Source organism: Puntigrus tetrazona, chromosome 6, assembly GCF_018831695.1.
Source record: "Puntigrus tetrazona isolate hp1 chromosome 6, ASM1883169v1, whole genome shotgun sequence".
Taxonomy (NCBI): domain Eukaryota; kingdom Metazoa; phylum Chordata; class Actinopteri; order Cypriniformes; family Cyprinidae; genus Puntigrus; species Puntigrus tetrazona.
Genome location: NC_056704.1, coordinates 13,543,028 through 13,561,519, shown reverse-complemented (window position 1 = coordinate 13,561,519; position 18,492 = coordinate 13,543,028). Strand labels below are relative to the sequence as shown.

Sequence of the window (18,492 nt, the reverse complement as noted above, 5' to 3'; positions counted from 1 at the left end):
ATGTATCCATGCATTTTTTAGTTAATTTCCATCACACCAACACGCATCGATACGTCAACTACCCATATATGCATAATTTTTATTTTATTTATTTTGTTACAAAAGTAGGCTAGTTACACACGTTCTATATTTTTAAGTAGTGTGCGACAACCCAGTGCGAACGCTCTATTAAGTGTACGTGTTTATTCGTTGTGAAATGTTTATAAACGATTTGACCTTATTTGGAGACGAATACTAACCTTGTTATCCCGAACTAACACAACCGAATCCCTGCGAACTTCCCGAGACTTCATCAGGTTGTGTTTAAACGTGATATCTCTCTCTCTCTCTCTCTCTCTCTCTCTCTCTCTCTCTCTCTCTCTCTCTCTCTCTCTCTCTCTCTCTCTCTCTCTCTCTCTCTCTCTCTCTCTCTCTCTCTCTCTCTCTCTCTCTCTCTCTCTCTCTCTCTCTCTCTCTCTCTCTCTCTCTCTCTCTCTCTCTCTCACGCAGCGGATGCGAGCGGCTGAGCGCAGATGTTGCTCATCGCGCGTGAGGTGCTGCGCCCGAGGAGCCTCACCACTCTTCATCATCCTCCTCTCTCTCTCTCTCTCTCTCTCTCTCTCTCTCTCTCTCTCCCCCCATGGCGAGAAAGACCTTGGCTTGGTAAAGGACATCGGTGGCTGTAATTTGTGTTTTGTCATTATTTAAATCGCTCTCGGCGCGCACTAATGGTGTGTTTGCGGTAGGTTAGCGCTGTGAAATGTGGTGTTTCGATCATGGCACGGGGTCTGATACCGTGGATCTGGCTCAAGCGACCCGTTTATATCCAGGTAAGACGCGAATAAGCATCGCATGCAACTTGTTCCCGAATCGCAGCGAGTGTTTGGCCATCTGTGTTACTTGGTATCATTTGTGTGTGAGATTTGAACGGACGAGGCGGGGACGCTGTTATCCCGTTCGGACTCTGAAGTTTCTGAAGGCATCTTCCCTTTTCTAAAGCTTCACTCCGTCTAACCAGCTTTCACCGAGCGGCTCTTTTAAACCGTTTTTAACGTGTAATTTTCCGCGGGATTTCGCGGATGTGAGGGATGAAACTGATGCGGCTGCGTTTTATCCGTCGTCGGGTCGGTCGTTGCTGTAGCAACCGCGCTGCTGTATAACATTTTTATAGTCCTGCTGAAAACATTTCTCTTACCTGTCAAGAGTGTAATGCGAAATATAAAGCACGGATTCCCAAACTCATCGGGGCGCTGTGTTCGTGTGCGTCAAAGACTGACGAGCTCGTTTTACTCTTCTAGTAATACTGAGCAGCTCATATGTGTTGAACTCCAGAGAATAACACACCTAGCTGAACTGCTAAAGACTTTTTTAAGGGACGTTAGCCTACTTGTGGTGCTATTCAGTAAGGCTTTAGTAATAATTGGATGTCATATTCCGCTGAAATAGCCTATAAAAGAATCATTTATAAAGGAATACATATAACTAACAGTAAGTGATGTTATTTCATAACCTAGCCCATATGCCTGTAAGACGTGATATTGTGCTTTTATTACTCCCACCCTTGACATGTGAAAAATTTGACAATATGGACTGTAATTGCACATAAATCGAACTGACAAAACCAGCACTCTTTATTTATTTTTATTTTAACGTGAGCACTGTGGCCTGGTACGTATGAAATGTTATAAAAACGGCATTTTTATTTATTTATTGGTGGCAAAATATAAAAATGTATACATGTAGGCTTGAAACCTGCTAATAAACCTACAATAGAAGCCAGAAGTCAAATAGAAACCATCACAGAAATTCTAATGGTTTCCATAACTTTTTGTAGTGTGTTTTGGGCATTTTTCCAATAGGATTTAGTGTCCCACATACAGACATACATATATACAGACATCACATACAGACACCGTCATGCTTTCCATTAAAACCAGAACAATTCCCAATATGACCAATACCACCTATTAGCAGGATCTATGCAAATAATCAGAAGAAACTTAATACCCTTGATTGATTCATGTATTTATAGCAAATTTTTTCTCTTTAAATTTATTCATTTAAAAATATTCATTTATATATATATATATATATATATATATATATATATATATATATATATATATATATATATATATATATATATATTTATTTATTTTTTTTTTTTTTTTGGTTTGTTTAGGTCTTGGTTGAATAGGTTGCAGTTCACCCTGCTGAGAAAAATATACATATACATATACATATACATATAAAAATACTAAAATACATAATATATAAATACTTAAATATAATAAAATAAGGACATTATCCATTAATTTGACATGTATTAATATTCAATTAACTTAAAAACACACTGCAGTGAAATGCAAAAATCACCTGTAAAAAAAAAACTATTATGGAAAATTAATGTGTTACAAAACCCCATTTAAAATTTTTTTTTCAGTATGTTTTGTCTGTGTGAAATAATTTTTTTTAGCTGAAGAAGTCTCATGCTACAAGGTGAAACCTCTGGTAAACAGTCATTTTTTCACATCCCTCAAAATGAAGGAAATGGCATCGGCGTTGCGGTGTGAGGGATGAGCGATTCAAACTAGGATGGCAGCCCTCCTTTAAGCATTTTGTTTATTTTCTGAAGTCTGTAATCCTGTTTGCTTTCAGCAGCTTACTGAGACTTCCTCCGCTCCGACTGTCCTCGCACCCAGAGTCTGGCGTACTCTCTGCTGTTTGCTTGCTCGAGTGAACCATTGATGGAGAGAGTGAACATGAATGTGAGATGTGAGCTTTTTTTGTGCGCAAAATCAATCTTAGAGGCAGATAATCATAGCTTTGCACTGGTCTTTCCGCGCTATCTTGGATTGAAGCGATGATGGCTGCTCCCCGTCAATAAGAGTTTTCTTTCATTTCTTTTATTCATTTTAAATGCAGTTCAAATTACAGCATCTCTCTTAAATCCTGATGCTCTCTGAGCAGATTTCATTTTAACAGAAAATACAGGGGGCATATTACATTATAAATCTGTTTATATGTCCAAATCATCAGCTATGAAACTTTGGCCTCTGGAGCTATACTGTCCTTTCTAAATGGATGATCTCTGAATAGAATGCTTTATTTTATCTAAGGCATTCTATTTAGAAGTCACGCGCTCGGAGAATTTATTATAAAATAACAGCTTTATGCTTTCAAACATTATATGGAAGGAATTAGAATAGCTTGCCTCATAAAATTCACGAGGTTACTGAGACTAAATGCTTCGGGACACAATAGTACTTGTTCGGGAGGTGGGTTTTTCTGTCCTGTGTTTCTCTCAGTCAGAGGCATGATTCACATATTTCAGATACAGCGTCCCCGCAAGGCTGCGGTGAGATCTGGAGAAATATATGCGAACACAGATTTATGCATTTTTATTAATTTACAGAAACGATCATCAAATCTGGACGTCAGCACTTTTACAAAAACAGATACATTTTGTCCAAATGTGTTCATTTATTCAGACAGTAAAACTATTATTATTGTTATTTACATTTTTAAATCCATTTTTAAATCGTGCGGGGAACATAACATAAACATTTCTGCGGCAGACTGTCTTGATATCATACTGAAGAAAAAAATACATTTCCGCAAATCAGAGTCACACAAAAACATGCACTGAAAGAGTCACAATTAATATCGGATAAATACCATCAATTATATTAATAAATGTGCAAAAAGCTGAAATTTTAGCCTTCTACGAAATGGAAAAGTTAGTTCTGGTTATAAAATATCGTAATAGCCTCCCAACACAACATGAAAAATATATGTTAATGATTTTTAGCTTTTATGACTTATTTAGCCTCTTTCGCAGTCATACCACGTTATTTAATTAAAACATTTTTTCAAAGCCACACGAAAACCAACTGAAATAAAAAGATTTAATTACTAACAATCGTTAATGGATTTTGTCATAGACTCGGATATCTCCTGTGATAGGCTATTGTGCAGGTTTTCTTTAGAGAGGTTTTAAAATGCTTCTTTTTGCAAAGGTTGGGGACTAAAACACTGTGACCACCCAGCCATGAGGGAATGAGGACATTCAGAAAAGACTCCATGGGGAACATTCAGACAACAAGTCCAGACAAACTTTCAGTTATCAAGGACAAGAGGGAAAGTAATATGAGCAGCCCAATACAAAATGACACAGTTGCTCTACTGCAGGAGATTTCTTGGTCTCTGGTCACGTAGGACGGTGCATTTCTTCTTTCAATTCTCACCCTGGATTACTTTCATACAGGTGTTTAACAAAGAGTCAGCTGTTTCGGTGTTAGTCATTAGAGTCATATACAGCATTGCAGTCCCATGCATTGCAGGCAGTGATGTGGTTTTATCAAGCCACGGCAGAAAATTCTTCTGGATACGTCCGTGTTTCTTATTTGGCTGACTCGCTAAGACTCAAAATCCATACAGTGCTCTTTTAGCCAAAAGTATTGTACTGTTTTGGATAAAACCGTATGATGTGTGGCATGAGCAGAGGAATGCTATATCTAGAAATCATTTGATGAAACAAGATCTTAGAAGCTTTAAAAAAAGAGTGGCTCTAGCCTTAAAGGACTTTAGTGCATTAGAAAAGAGCCTTAAAATTTCATGGCCTCCAGAGTGCCTAGATTTGTGCCTCCTTAGTTTTTTGTATACACTGTTTTAATTCCTCTGTTGTCCTAGATAGTTGTTTCTACTGCCTGAACCTGCTGTCTGATTATTTCTGTTGAGTTTATCCTAGTTGTAAACAAGAAACCTAGTCCTCCTTTCGGCCATATTTCAGCACCGTTTAGGGTTCTGTCACAGCCAGACGACCATTCTCCTCCATTTTGTTCTTGTGGGAATAAAAACCAGGTCTTCTATTTACTATGAGTGTCAGGTTGGCCCTCTTTGCTTCCAGAGCAGCCCAGAGGAAGTGTGTCACATTCTAAATGAGGTTATATTTAAAAATAACAAATATATAGTACGAGGACAGCAGGAAGACAGTTTGGGTGCGTAATATATTATTATCGTGAATTATTTTAGGATCTAAAATTATTGATCATTTATATCATTGAATATAAATAAGTGATTGCGTCAGTGTACAGCGTTGGAACACAACTGAAGTACAAAGCCCTTAATTTTCATTAAAAAAATAATAGTTTAGCCTTTTTAGATACATTACATCGCAAATATGAAAATATTATGTAATATTTGGATTTGTTCTGTAGGATATATGAGCACAAAGCTTTATTTCTCAAACAGTTGAGTGTGTGAGAGATGCGTTCAAAATCAGCACATGCTCACTGTCTAGGGTGCTTTCATTTCAACTCATGGCATTTGCTATTCTGTGTGGGTGTGGGTGTGGGTGTGTGTGTGTGTGTGTGTGTGTGTGTGGGTGGGTGTGGGTGTGGTGTGTGTGTGTGTGTGTGTGTGGGTGGGTGGGTGTGGGTGTGTGTGTGTGAGTGTGTGTGTGTATGTATATATATATAAAAACAAAAACATATTTTGAATGGCATTAATCGAGATTAATCATTATATATATATATATATATATATATATATATATATATATATATATATATATATATATATATATAATTTATTTTCTGTATATATTCTGTATGTGTTTGACTGTAATACAATAGAATATATAAAATAAAATAGTCAAAAGCTGTTTTAAAATATAATTTTTAGATAATTAATGACTTATTTTCTTATGTTTATTTCAGCGTGTTTGATCATTTTTAGCATTTAAAAATGTATTTAATCTGATCCCAAGAAACAATAGAAACATTCGTGACGTAAGTCTTTCCATCTCATAAAAGAGCAGCTGCTTTGAAATGACAGCTTGTGATACAGTGAACAAGATGTTGCTATGTCTATTTTTTGTTGCTGTTGGAGTCACACATCGTCGCGCAGCGGAACAAGGAGCAACTGATTGTCATTGCACATTAATCATGTGGAGTTTTTTTTTTCATGTGAATCCACGTTGGACTTCTTTAGTCGCCCTTCCTGAGTCCCAGCGGTTAGCTTGATGCAAACATTCTGGACTGTTGCAGTGTTGAGTCAGTGTGTAGATGGATGCGTCCCATGGGGCAACAGGAGTGAGAGAAACGGGATGGGGTTCCTGATTGCTGGTTGTTCTCACAGAGATGAGTCAAATTAGACCTGCAGTGCCTGTGTGACGTCTGCTTCCATCAGAACGCAGCCGCTTGGGAGCAGAGAAGCAGAGGGAGGAAGAGAGAAAGAGCGAGAGCGGGAACTAACACTATCTCCCATCACACACAGAATGCACCAGAGAAGCCTTTTCTTGTTCTTCATGCCATGTATTTCCTTTAGAGGGAGAATATTCTTGTAAATGTTTTCTTTACGGTTCGGGTCATTTTTTGTTTTTGAGGTCCTGCGTGACAGCAGCCATCTTTCTCTCACTCTGTCTGTCTTCGTCACTTTTCCCAGCTCTTTTTGGTGCTTTCTCCATCTATCCGTCATTCATTGGTCTGAAGGGGAGGGGGGCATTAGGGAGAAGGCAGCAAGAAATCGCTTTATGATCATGAATTATGGATGAGCAGAGAGCAAGCTATGAAAACAAGTGTCAGTGCAAAAATTCTCCCCCACTTGATCCGCTTCTTCCGTCCTATCATCTCTCACAAGCCACTGAGGGGCTTGAGGATTAAAAGCAACAGACATGCTCTTATTATATATGGAACGTTTTTGCAGAGTACCTGCAATCGTAGGCTTTTAGAGAGCAAAGAGTAATGCTTGAAGCTGCGGGCACTAGGAGGTTGATTGCACAGTAAGCTTCTGATTACCTATCAACTGTTGTCCCTCTGTGGTTCATCTCACACGGAATAAAGACACTGCTTTCGAACCAAAGCAAGCTGTCAAAGCTGCAGGGGAGAAGGCGTAATCTTTTACGTTCACATTTACATTTCAGCCTTTGGCAGATTTAGTCATATTTCAGAAACCGTTGCTCATTTTCTTTTTGATTCAAGAAGACGAGAGATAGCGGATCTATTTATGTCAATTTGGTGATACATTTTGGTAAATTACACATTTTTTAAAGGGGCCCTTCAGATATCATACATTTTCCTTGATCTCGCAGAACTCAAAACGTCTCGTCCCACTGCAAATAGACCATCTGTTGAAACTAAACTGTAAGAATGGTTTGTAACTTTAATAACTTTCTGACATCAGCTAGTGATGAATATATTATGACATATGACTGCCACATTTGCATGTCAGTGTTGCCTATTTGCTATTCTGAAACCTGATCCGCACAGACACAGAGAAGCAGGGTAAATCGTATTATTGAATGGCATTGCAGTTTTTTTTCTTAACTATTATCTAGTTACTTATTAGCATATTGGCTGTTATTAAGTACTTTTAAAGCACATATTAATACTTTATTCAGCATGACAGCTCATTGCTGTTGAATTGATTGGTATTCAAGTAGCCATTATACATGTCCGGTATTTGTGCATAACTGAGAGATGACTGTCTAAGAGAGGCAGAAAAGTCTTTTGTCAGAAGACTAAGAAACTGCTACAACAAATAAGGGTACTACCAATAATGCAGTTTGGCAGAGCATGCTGAATGAATGAATGAATGAAAAAACAAAACAGAAATTGTCTGACTATTTCAAAACAGAAATGGTCTCCTCTTCCCAAAAGGAGGCTTTAGTAACAGTTTTGAATTGATCTCTCTAGTGTTCTCCAGGCGGTGAAGTAGCTTTTGTGTTTGGCAGGTTTTGCATCATCTGAGGCCTTGCCTAAAGATAATGCTTTATAATAGAATATTTGGTTTTGACCTGGAAGTTTGAGGTTTGTGCGAGTTGGTGTATAGCTTTGAGATTGTGCTTACAGTTGCGAGTAAATTGAGTTTTACTCAATATGGATGCATTAAATTGACCAAAGTCATATTAGAATGATTTTTGAAGGATTAAGTAGATGTAAGAAATGCAAAAATAGATATAAATAGGTTTAGAATTATTACGATTTTTATTTGTATAAACGAACAGATGAAATGTTATTTTTTGAAGCACTCTTTAAATAAATGCATATCCTCCTGAATATTTCCAACTTAAAAATAAGTGCCTGTTATTTTTTTTATCAAGGTCAGTATTTAACAATTTCATTCTAACCTTATAACATTTATGCTTTTATCCTTTCACAATGCGATGCACACATTAAAAGTAAACATTATTGGACAGCAAACTCTCCGAATTTTATTCCTAGAGTCAGAGCGAGTGTGTTGAGTGAAAACCGAAAAACTGAATTATGAAACAAAAACCATGACTAACAGTGGGTTGAATGTAGCTTTGAGAATAGCAGAGGTTCTTTGAAGACGTAGACTAGACTCCCTCACTTAACATGTACTCCTTTTGCCTGTATGTCTGTTACAGTTCTGATTAAAACGTTAGATGAAAGCCTTTGAGGGTCATTGGGATACCACTGTTTCTGCCCACCTTATCCACAGCCACTGGTCTTCACTCACTCAGCCACTAATGAAAAGCAGACACAAAGCCTCAATCAATAACCTCTCATTACCTACTTCTGTTGGGCTCTCCCTTTGGCGCTGGCCGATGTTGTCCTTAGGATGAACATGCCACATTAGCCGAGTTGAAATTAATGTCTCTCTGCATTGACTGAAAAGGTCAGGTGTGGGGTTGCTTTGTTTGTGAAGTGCTGCGCTTGTAATGGAGCAGGGATACATTTGTTACGCGAGGATCGATCTGGAATACTATGCATTTTGGCAATGAGCATTACGGCACGTCTCGATGAGCCAAACGATTGGAGTACTTACTGGTCTAAACAGACTTGTGTGCATATTGAGGTGAAAACAGACTTAGCCTCGTGGGAAGGCGGCAAAGAAAATGAACCACACGCAGATGGTAAAGCTTTTAGTTGCACATTTAAAGTTGAAGTGTGTCATTTCTGGGTAATTTTCGAACTACAATTCACTATCGTTATCATTTGTATACAGAGACGGCTAAAAGTTGAGGCAGTAATTGGCTGGTTTCCCCCAAAAAGTAGAAACACTGTGGCTTTGTGGAGCTATCAAAACATTGCTCTGTTTATTGAAGCATCACAACCTGCCCGACACATCAAACTGGCTCAACCAACATGGGCTTTGGAGCAGATGTATTTGTTTGCTGACCAGTGTCAGACGAGGCATTCAGAGAAAATAGGCTAGTACCGTGACAAAGTATTTAATCTAAGAAGAATCTTAATGACATTAGGTGTCTATTAAAGGAATAGTTTACCAAATATTACAAAAAATTAGTTCATTCAAAATTGATCAAAATAGCTGAAAATTAACTCACCTTTAGGCCATTTGAGGTTTAGATAAGTTTTCCACTTCATCTGAGCATATTAGGAGAAATTTAGCATTGCACTTTGCTCTTCAACAGATGCTCATGAGGTAAATGGGTGCCGTTGTAATGAGTTCACACGGCTGATAAAAACTTCACAATAATCCTCAAGTACTCCACACAACTCGGATCAGTTACCATCCTGAGAAGTGAAAAGATGCATGTTTGTAAGAAACAAGTGAATTATTATAGAGTTTAAGTTTTAATGCTCCTTTTACATGATGAGCTATTATGGTTTTAAATTCTAAATAAAAATTATTTTCATCTTTTTTTACGAGTATTGCATTTAAAAAAATAGCCATGGAAACTTTGAATTTTATGCCAATTTTATGTAGTTGATTTAGTCATATTAAATATGTAAACAACATTCTTAAAGGTTTTTGATGTGTACACTTATGTGTTCAAAATGGCTACACTACATTAAATTGTTAACATGCAATAAAACATGAATACAAAAAGTAATTTATAATGTGGACCATTATTGCCATTAACCCATTTCTGTGGGGATGTCTCACTAACACATCATCAATAGCCACCTAATTAAACCTCTTAGTTCACCTGAAAGAGCTGATAAACAGAACTTATAATGACAGAGCTCTCCAAAGTACTAAATGAAAGTTGTAATGAAGTGCATTGGCCCTAATGTCGCTCTCATCCTCCACACATGCATAAAATCTGTAAAAACTCCAAAAACTATTTACGCCTCTATGTTTTATCTACTCCCCCATAAAAGGCTGAGCCACGGGCTCATGTTGCGCGGAGCCTTATGTGGACTTTTCTCTCTGTCTTGTGATTGAAATTCCACGCAGCCTTCAGTTCGCCTGAGAGCTGAGAGTGATGTGGGGGCCGCTGCTGAATTTTTCACACTGTCTCTGCCACATCGCCTGTGAGTTCACAGCAGCAGAGCATCCAAATACTGTTTGACACATACACACACGTGTCCACTGACCAGCATGATCTCAACGACGAGAGCTTTCCGACACTGCGATCCTCTGTTAATTCAAAGTGCTGCCATGGAAACACTTCCTGTCACAAGGGGGAGACCCGTCATCCCGAGTGGCAAACTATAAAGCTATTGATGTCAAACTCCCTCTGTTTGATATATGAGCTACTGCTTGATACACAAGAAGCAGAGCGTTACCTGGGTTGTCTTGCTGAAAAAAATGGATTTTGGGTACATTTGACCAAGTTTTTAGGGCATTATGGGTACTGTTTGTTTTTCATAGCAACTAGGATATGTATTCCTGGAAGATAAGACTTGATCGGATTAATTGTTTTAATTATGTTTGTGGACTGACTGATTTGATCATCTCCGCTCTCGTTATGTCTGGAAAGTCTTTGCCAGGCTTTCTCTTTTCTCATTATAGAAGATGTGAGTGTGTATTCACAGTTTACAGTTACATGTGAAGACATAATGAGCATGTGAGAAAATCTGAAATCTGCGTAGCGCTAACTGGAGACATTAAACTAATTACCTGCAGCTGCAGCTGAGTCGTGTGAATCATGCTGGAGAGAAATTGGTCATTCTGAGGAATTTTTTGAGGCTGAGTTTTATTTTATGAAAATTGATATTGGGGGACAACCACAAGAGGTCTGGCTTGCAGCTTGGACACACACACACACACATCATATATAAATATATATATATATATATATATATATATATATATAGAGAGAGAGAGAGAGAGAGAGAGAGAGAGAGAGAACCCTTGGAATTAAGCACCAAATTAACATATTTTAATGATTTCTGAAAAATCTGTAAAAGGTGAAATCATTAAACTGAAGTAATGGCTCTTGGAAATTCTGCTCTGCCATCACAGTAAGAAATTAGAAAATATCTATTTAAAATTACAACATTTTTTCACAATATTACTGTTTTTTGAGCAAATAAAAGCAGCTGGAAACATAAAAGACTTATCTCAATTAAGCATTAAAACAAAGTAACTATTTTTCAACCCATTGATAATTCAAAAAGGAAGACAATAAAAAGGTGAAAAGCATAATTCCACCATTCAACAGGGCGCAATAGAGACACCCGAAACAGGTGTTTAAAATTTGTTACTATGTTCAGTATTTTGCTAAATTTTTCTATAAATCTTTTAAATATCAGTAGTAAGTCATAGGGGCATTCACAGAAGACAAATAGCACCAGATATATGCTTTAGGTATCAGATTAGTAAAGTTTCGAATTTATCATTTAAAACTTTTAAGCCAACAGCCAAATAAGAAGAGGATGGCAGTGGGAGGAATTCAATGACGTGAGACTGTGAAAGCGGGAAACTGATTTAGGTTTGATGAATGAACCTCTTCTCCCGAACCTTGACTTTGGGCTCGGGGAGACTGGCTGCCTACAAAACTGAGCATTCTGTCAGCCCATTGCCATGGCGACAGGCTCCTCTGGGCCTTGCGAGGTATGAAAGGCTGTACAGGACGCTGGCCTGCCACAACTCTCTAACGCCTGTCATGCTGGCTTAGTGAGGCAGTGAGTTTGAGACGGCGGTGAGGGGGGAGAGACCCTGAAGGGCATGAGATTTAAAGAGTAGAGGAAGATGGATTCTCAGATGGAAATGGCAGAATTGCATCTCGCTGAGTGCCCGTAGCAAAGAGGGAGCGATGGCCTGTCATTAAGGAGAGCCACTGAAAAAAGAGAGAGAGATATCAGATTAAATTAGAAGCAAACTAACAGATGAGACCAATGATAGGTTGACTAAGAACCCCGTTTCAAAATGTGCAGGAAAAGAAAAAAACACATGTATCATCTCCATCCTGCTAGTTCTGGAGCTACGCTAGACTCTCTGGACCTGACCAAATTTTAAATTGAAAGCCGGAGGGGAAGTTCCGAGATTGAGGTTTGGTCCAACCAGTCGGGACACGAAATCAATCTACTTTACATTATTGGCATTTCGGTTATTGGTTTAGATCAGCTCGGGGTATAGGATATTGGTGTTTGTACGTCTCCAGGCTCTGAAAATAACTGGATTTGCGTTATCAAAATAGAGTACAGATTAAATCTTACTCAGGCTTGTACCATGAAATAGGAGGCTGATTAAAAGAGGCTTACTGTCAGTTCGAAATTTGGATGTTCTTTGAGATAAAAATGTCAGTGCAAAAGAGAAACCGGAGAGCTCATACTGTGCCATAAGCAAAATAGACTGAAGAAGAAAAGAAAAGTCCATCACTGTCGAACTCATGTCTCATCATCATTAAGAGAGAGGAGAGGCTCCATCAGGTCTGTTATTTGTTGGCTAAGCTCTTGCAGTATGCAACTATTATTGATATGGCATGAGATCATTCACTCTAGAGCAATTAAAGATTGCAGGGCAAATGGGAGCATAACAACAATACATTATCATCACCAACTGTGTGCCTGTATTATATACAATCACTACAATCTGTCTCTCTCTGGAAAATGTATAAATAAATAAATGTAGTATGTATATATTATTTAATAGGTCATTTACATGGCGGGTAAAGTTGAATATAGCAAATTCATTTAGAATGAATACTTATTTTCCATCATATTATAATATAAATAATGGTTATATACGTCTTACAACAGAAAATATACTAAGATTTATGCCAGTCAGCATAGTTATCAGCTAATGCAATCCATTTTGAAATGATGATTTATTGGTCCACTACAATTTTGCAATTCAGTGTTTACAATGGATTGACTCACAAAGTACCACACCAGTACGAGGATATATACACATTTTAGAGACGTAAGCAAACACAGTCCCACTTTATATTAGGTGGCCTTAACTACTATGTATGTACTATTTACATTTAAATTAATTAGTTGATACAATGCATTTATTGTGTATATACATAAATGCATAGGTGCACACATTGCACTTATATGTGATCTTGGACCACAAAACCAGTCATGAATTTTACTGAATTAGCACTGAATAAATACGTTGTCCAAATTAAGCTCTTTGCAAAGCATAATTACTCATCAAAAATTAAGGTTTGATATATTTACAGTAGGAAATTTACAAAATATTTTCATGGAACAGGATCTTTACTTAATATCCTGTGGTTTTTGACATAATAATAATTTTACCCTATACAGTGTATTTTTGGGTTTTACCACAATCATCAGTACATCAGTAATGAATTTCTATAGCACTATATGCATATATATATATATATATATATATATATATATATATATATATATATATATATATATATATATATGTATTCTTATATAGAACTATACCTATATCCCACCTTATTAGCAGCGAAAGCATTTAGAAATACATTACACTTCGTTTCAATGTAAGTACATAGCAGTTAAGGCCCATAAAGTGGGACTGCAAACACTTTTAGCAATGTTGACCTCATTCACACTCAAGCTCAGAATAAATAATGAATGAATTAATTGAAAAAATGTACGGATCACCAGGAGAACATCTGAATTTGGGATTGAACCTAAAAACAGTAGTACAGTATATTCATACCTGCGCCATCACGTGACCCCCCCCCCTCTACTTCACGATTTTACTGTGCAGGTTAGACCTATCATACACATAACGGTTAAACACTAGCTGCTTTAATACAGAGATGCACGGCTGCAATCGTTGCGATTAATAATTTAGCATTTCTTATAAATTTTGCAAGCGGTATAGCTGTTTGCACCGAGCCGAGCAAAGTTCAGCAAACTGTTCCTCTGAGGTTTGGTTCGCACTGAGAAACAATGAGTTTTCCAGTTCCGACCGAATAAGATCACCATATTTTACATCACCTCGCGGCCTTCATTACTCGGCTTCACCTCACATCGGTTTGCATGACAGTCACCTTAAACAAACTCTGTATACAGGTGCTAAAGCGCTCAGCAAACAACTGCAGCACTCAAAGTACCTCCTAAAACTCAAAACCATAGACAGCAGATCTACAGTGTTTCTCACGGAGCTCAGCAACGAGGCCCATTTCTCCTCCTCGCGCCGGAGGAGATGTTCTGTCAGCTCAGATTTTGCAGACAAGGAAATGTCAGAACACGGAGGGCCACGATGGTGCTGAAATTAGCTGGGTGCGTGCTGCCGTTTTGCTTGTAGTTTCAGGCGAGCTTTGACTCAGGCACCTCGTTTGAAATCTCTTTCTAAGTCCCAACAGTAGATATCCCTCAAAATGTGCAATTATTTTGAAGATGAAGCTGTAACACGCGTTAGACGGCTTTGCTTCTCATGTCCCGAGGAAGTTCTGGGAAAAAAAAAGAAAATCGAGCATAAAAGATGCGAGCACTGAAGCTAAATGGTCAGGAATGGGTTTCGCGTCATAAGTTTGCGATGAATTCTGACCTCGGTTGTTTTTAGAAATCGGATGAAAATGATATTTCATGAAGTGCCCCCAGTGGTTGAAGTGAGGGGGCTATTTATAGCGGATCACACATCCTGTGTGGCTGTCAAGATGATAGTTTCCCACTGTTCTGAGCTTTAAAGGTCACACATAAATAAAAGATGAAAGGATTTTCCTGGGTTTAGTACCTCACGGGTTAAATCAATGATTTCAGTTATGCAAATAATCAATGCGTGCATTTTAGCATTGCGCTAAATTGTATGAAACTAGAATGCTACGATTAATAAATGTTTTTCTTAAAGAAACCGCAAGTGAGCGTGTGGAACTTAGATTTTTGAACCGCCGTCATGAGCGTTTTCATCTGGATTTTAGCGGTCCTGCCCCTTATCGCCACCACTGCAGAAGAACCTCCAGCAAACAGTATCGGCTCTTAATCAGCGCACATCAGAACTCCCTAATACCAAAATCAAACCTTCGCTTTTATGTTTTTCAGTTAACACTTAGAGATATTTCGTTAAAGGAAAACATTTCTGTGCTTGGCTACATTATGTCTTTGTTTGTGCGCAGGCCCGGTTCTCTTACCTACACATGAAGTACCTGTTTTTTTCCTGGTTGGCTGTTTTCGTGGGAAGCTGGGTGGTGTACGTGGAATACTCTTCATACACAGAGCTGTGCCGTGGACTTGAGTGCAAGAACACTATTGTGAGTTTTCCGATTCTTAACTGGATTTTTTTGAACAAATGGCACAAAAGATGTGATGCTGATTCAGTGCTGTGGATTTTATTTTTAAATAGGGAAAGATAGCACCTTTACGTCTATCGGTGCTTTTTGCGAACATTATTTACTAAAGGGAGCCATCTAGAGGAGAGTGATTACATAAGAGACGCCGACTGCAGAAATGGATCAGGCGATCTTTGGGGAGTACCGTGTCATGGAATAAAATGAATAATGCAGCGTAGACTCTGACGTATGTGTTTCTTCATGTCTTCCAGTGCGATAAATTCCAGAAGGGGGTGATCGATGGTTCAGCCTGCAACAGCTTGTGTGAGAAGGACACTCTTTATTTGGGAAAGTGTCTCTCTGCCAAACCAAGTAATCAGGTCGGGACACAACACACTGTAGTTGCTGCTTTATATAACGTTGATCTTTTAAAAAATGTTGCACATACATTTATTTGCATGCACAGTATCACTAGAGGAAGGATGAATAAAATTTGACTGCTCTCTCTTTCTTGCTACTTTCTTTGTTCAGGTATATTCTGGCAGTTGGGGGGATATGGAAGGAATCATAAAGTGCCAGATGGAGGAGGACCCTCATTACGATTTGGGTGCAGAACTGGAGCCCCGAAAAGAATCTGCCTCCTTTAACAGGCCGACCAAAGGGACATCAATGGAAAAGTTCAAAGAGATGGTCTTCAGCCATCTGAAGGTCTCAAATCCCATGTTATACTGAAATACAATATTGTTTTAACGTAATATTCTTTTAGAAACAAATAAAGTGTGCTCAGACCGGCTCCTGGCAGGTTTTGTTCTATCTTTGTCTGTAATTTTGAATAATCTTTAAGGCAGCAGGAATGCTTAAACATATTCTGTGGCGTATTGCAAAGCTTTGGGGACATGATGATAATGCAAATGTATTCTATTAAATATAATTATTAAATCTTCAGCTTTTCCTGCGCTTAAATATTTAATGTTTGAAGTGGGATACAAGGTCTTAGCACTGGAGATTGTCTAGTCTAATAAATTTGCCTAATAGTATTTGAGTATTTAGTAGTATTCCAAAGTAAGGTTTTTGTTTACATAATACATGTATGTGTGCTGTGTAAATTTTCATTTATATATATATATATATATATATATATATATATATATATATATATATATATATATATATATAATTTCAAATATGTTGCTTGTATTTTAAATATATTTATAATATTAATTATATGAATATAGACATAGGCTACATGTAAATTAAATAAAATATTTCAAATTTGAATTAAGTCATTTTAATTGTAATATTTTCCCTTCTTTTTGCTCGTGCTGTATGTAAGCTGATGACCTAAGGTCGGAAGCTGTTCAAAAATATTTGTTTACACTTTTAACCTCCTTTAAATTGCAAATTTATGTAAAACGTGCATTACTTATTCTCCATGAACCATTTTCATAGCCTGGAAGGCCTTTTATATACATCTCTTCAACTATTATTAACTCATTACAATGGCACTTTTTCCCTTTTGCAGGCAAAAGTGGGAGACCAAGCCAGCTTAGCAGATCTGGTGACCCTTGTGCTTGGAGTTGCAGACAGCAACAAGGACGGCCAGATCTCCCTGTCGGAAGCACATTCTGCTTGGGCTTTACTGCAGCTGAACGAATTCCTGATGTCCATTGTGCTGCAGGAGCGAGAGCACACTCCCAGGCTGCTGGGCTTCTGCGGGGACTTGTACGTGATGGAAAAGGTGCCTTACGTACCCCTCTATGGCGTCAGCCTTCCGTGGCTGGTGGAGCTGTGGATTCCGAACAGCCTGCGACGGAGCATCGACCAATGGGCCGCCCCATCCTGGCCTCGCAAGGCCAAGATAGCTATCGGTCTGTTTGAGCTCGTCGAGGACCTCTTCCACGGCACGTTCGGAAGTTTCCTCATGTGCGACGTGAGTGCTGCGGGGTTTGGTTATACAGAGCGCCACGATATAAAGGTGGTGGACGCAAGGCGTATTGTTCCGGAAGCTGCTTTTCAGGAAGTGATGCGTGAACGGCGGTGCGAAGAGGACAGTGACTGCACGTACGGACGAGACTGCCTCACTTCCTGTGATCTCACGAAGCACCGCTGCACTACGGAGGTCACACAGCCCAATCTGGCGAAAGTATGTAGCACACTGAAGAACTATCTTCTGTACGGCGCACCATCAGACGTTAAAGACGAACTGGAGAAACAGTTATACGCCTGCATTGCTCTCAGAGGCGCCAGCGAACAGATGGAAATGGAACACTCCTTGATTCTCAACAACCTCAAAACTCTGCTTTGGAAGAAGATATCTCACACCAAGGACTCGTAATGATATATAGAACAAAGTTATTGTTCTTATACAGAACACAAGAGATATGAACAAGGGATGGCATCGGACCATCTATGGATTGTCTAATATGATTATGTATTTTTATTTTTGGTCTGCATTTGCAGAGTACTGTTAATATAGCCTTCGTGGCACCTTGTTTTGGTACTTCGCCCAATCTTGACTCAATCCCAAATTATAAAAGCTTAGGCTGCAGAGAGATACTGCCTCTGCTAATGCATGTCCCTCCACTGCCAAGAGAAAATGACAAATTATAATTCTTCCTGCGGATTCTTGTTCGGGAAACTGAGACAATCAAGCTGTGTCTAGTCCAGAGGTTTTCAAACTTGAGACGCCTATTTAGCAGAATATTGTTTTTTACAAAATGTTTTTGGGGCAGTCTAAAGACAACATAAATTGAGAAATATGTTGACATTTTTTATTTCATTTTACTTAATTTTTTAATGATTTCTAAAGATTGGTCAGATTTATTTTTCTCAAAGTCCAGGTATTAAATCTAACTTTTATTTTGATGGTGTATACATATTACTATTCAGTAGAAAGAAAAAAAAATGTTCTGAATCTAATACAAAATAAATACCGTAAATATAGACTTTTAATTTGCTTTAGTAATGATAACATTTCCTTATAAGTCATTTCAACAGGGATAATTTTGAAAACCCCTGCTCTAGTCTGCAGATGATACACAATCCAGGTTTCAGAACACTTCAATCTTTTCTGCAGAACTACAATGGATCTGAAAATTATTTGCATGAATTTTTAATTGTTAGACTAAACC

General features: G+C 38.2%; 1 protein-coding gene across 3 annotated transcripts; it reads left to right on the top strand.

Annotated features, from left to right (window-relative positions):
• The first annotated feature begins 494 nt into the window (after positions 1 to 494).
• On the top strand, positions 495 to 18,313 carry dipk1ab (divergent protein kinase domain 1Ab). Of its 3 annotated transcripts, none has more exons than XM_043242776.1 (6): positions 495 to 642; positions 726 to 809; positions 15,209 to 15,343; positions 15,634 to 15,741; positions 15,893 to 16,069; positions 16,884 to 18,313. In XM_043242776.1, exons 2-6 carry the CDS (start codon positions 756 to 758, stop codon positions 17,694 to 17,696), a joined length of 1,287 nt encoding a protein of 428 aa, XP_043098711.1. In that variant the 5' UTR covers positions 495 to 642; positions 726 to 755; the 3' UTR covers positions 17,697 to 18,313. The 3 variants fall into 3 exon arrangements, with proteins under 3 accessions (XP_043098711.1, XP_043098709.1, XP_043098710.1); XM_043242774.1 differs by having other exon boundaries at positions 522 to 642; positions 731 to 809; XM_043242775.1 differs by having other exon boundaries at positions 524 to 809.
• Positions 18,314 to 18,492: the final 179 nt, after the last annotated feature.

Bases quoted from the DNA above. Each gene is read 5' to 3' on its own strand.
- dipk1ab (XM_043242774.1), top strand. From the start codon at position 620: ATGGCGAGAAAGACCTTGGCTTG. The intron at 810-15,208 runs GTAAGACGCGAA...GTTTGTGCGCAG, and splicing joins AGCGACCCGTTTATATCCAG to GCCCGGTTCTCTTACCTACA. The intron at 15,742-15,892 runs GTCGGGACACAA...TTCTTTGTTCAG, and splicing joins CTGCCAAACCAAGTAATCAG to GTATATTCTGGCAGTTGGGG.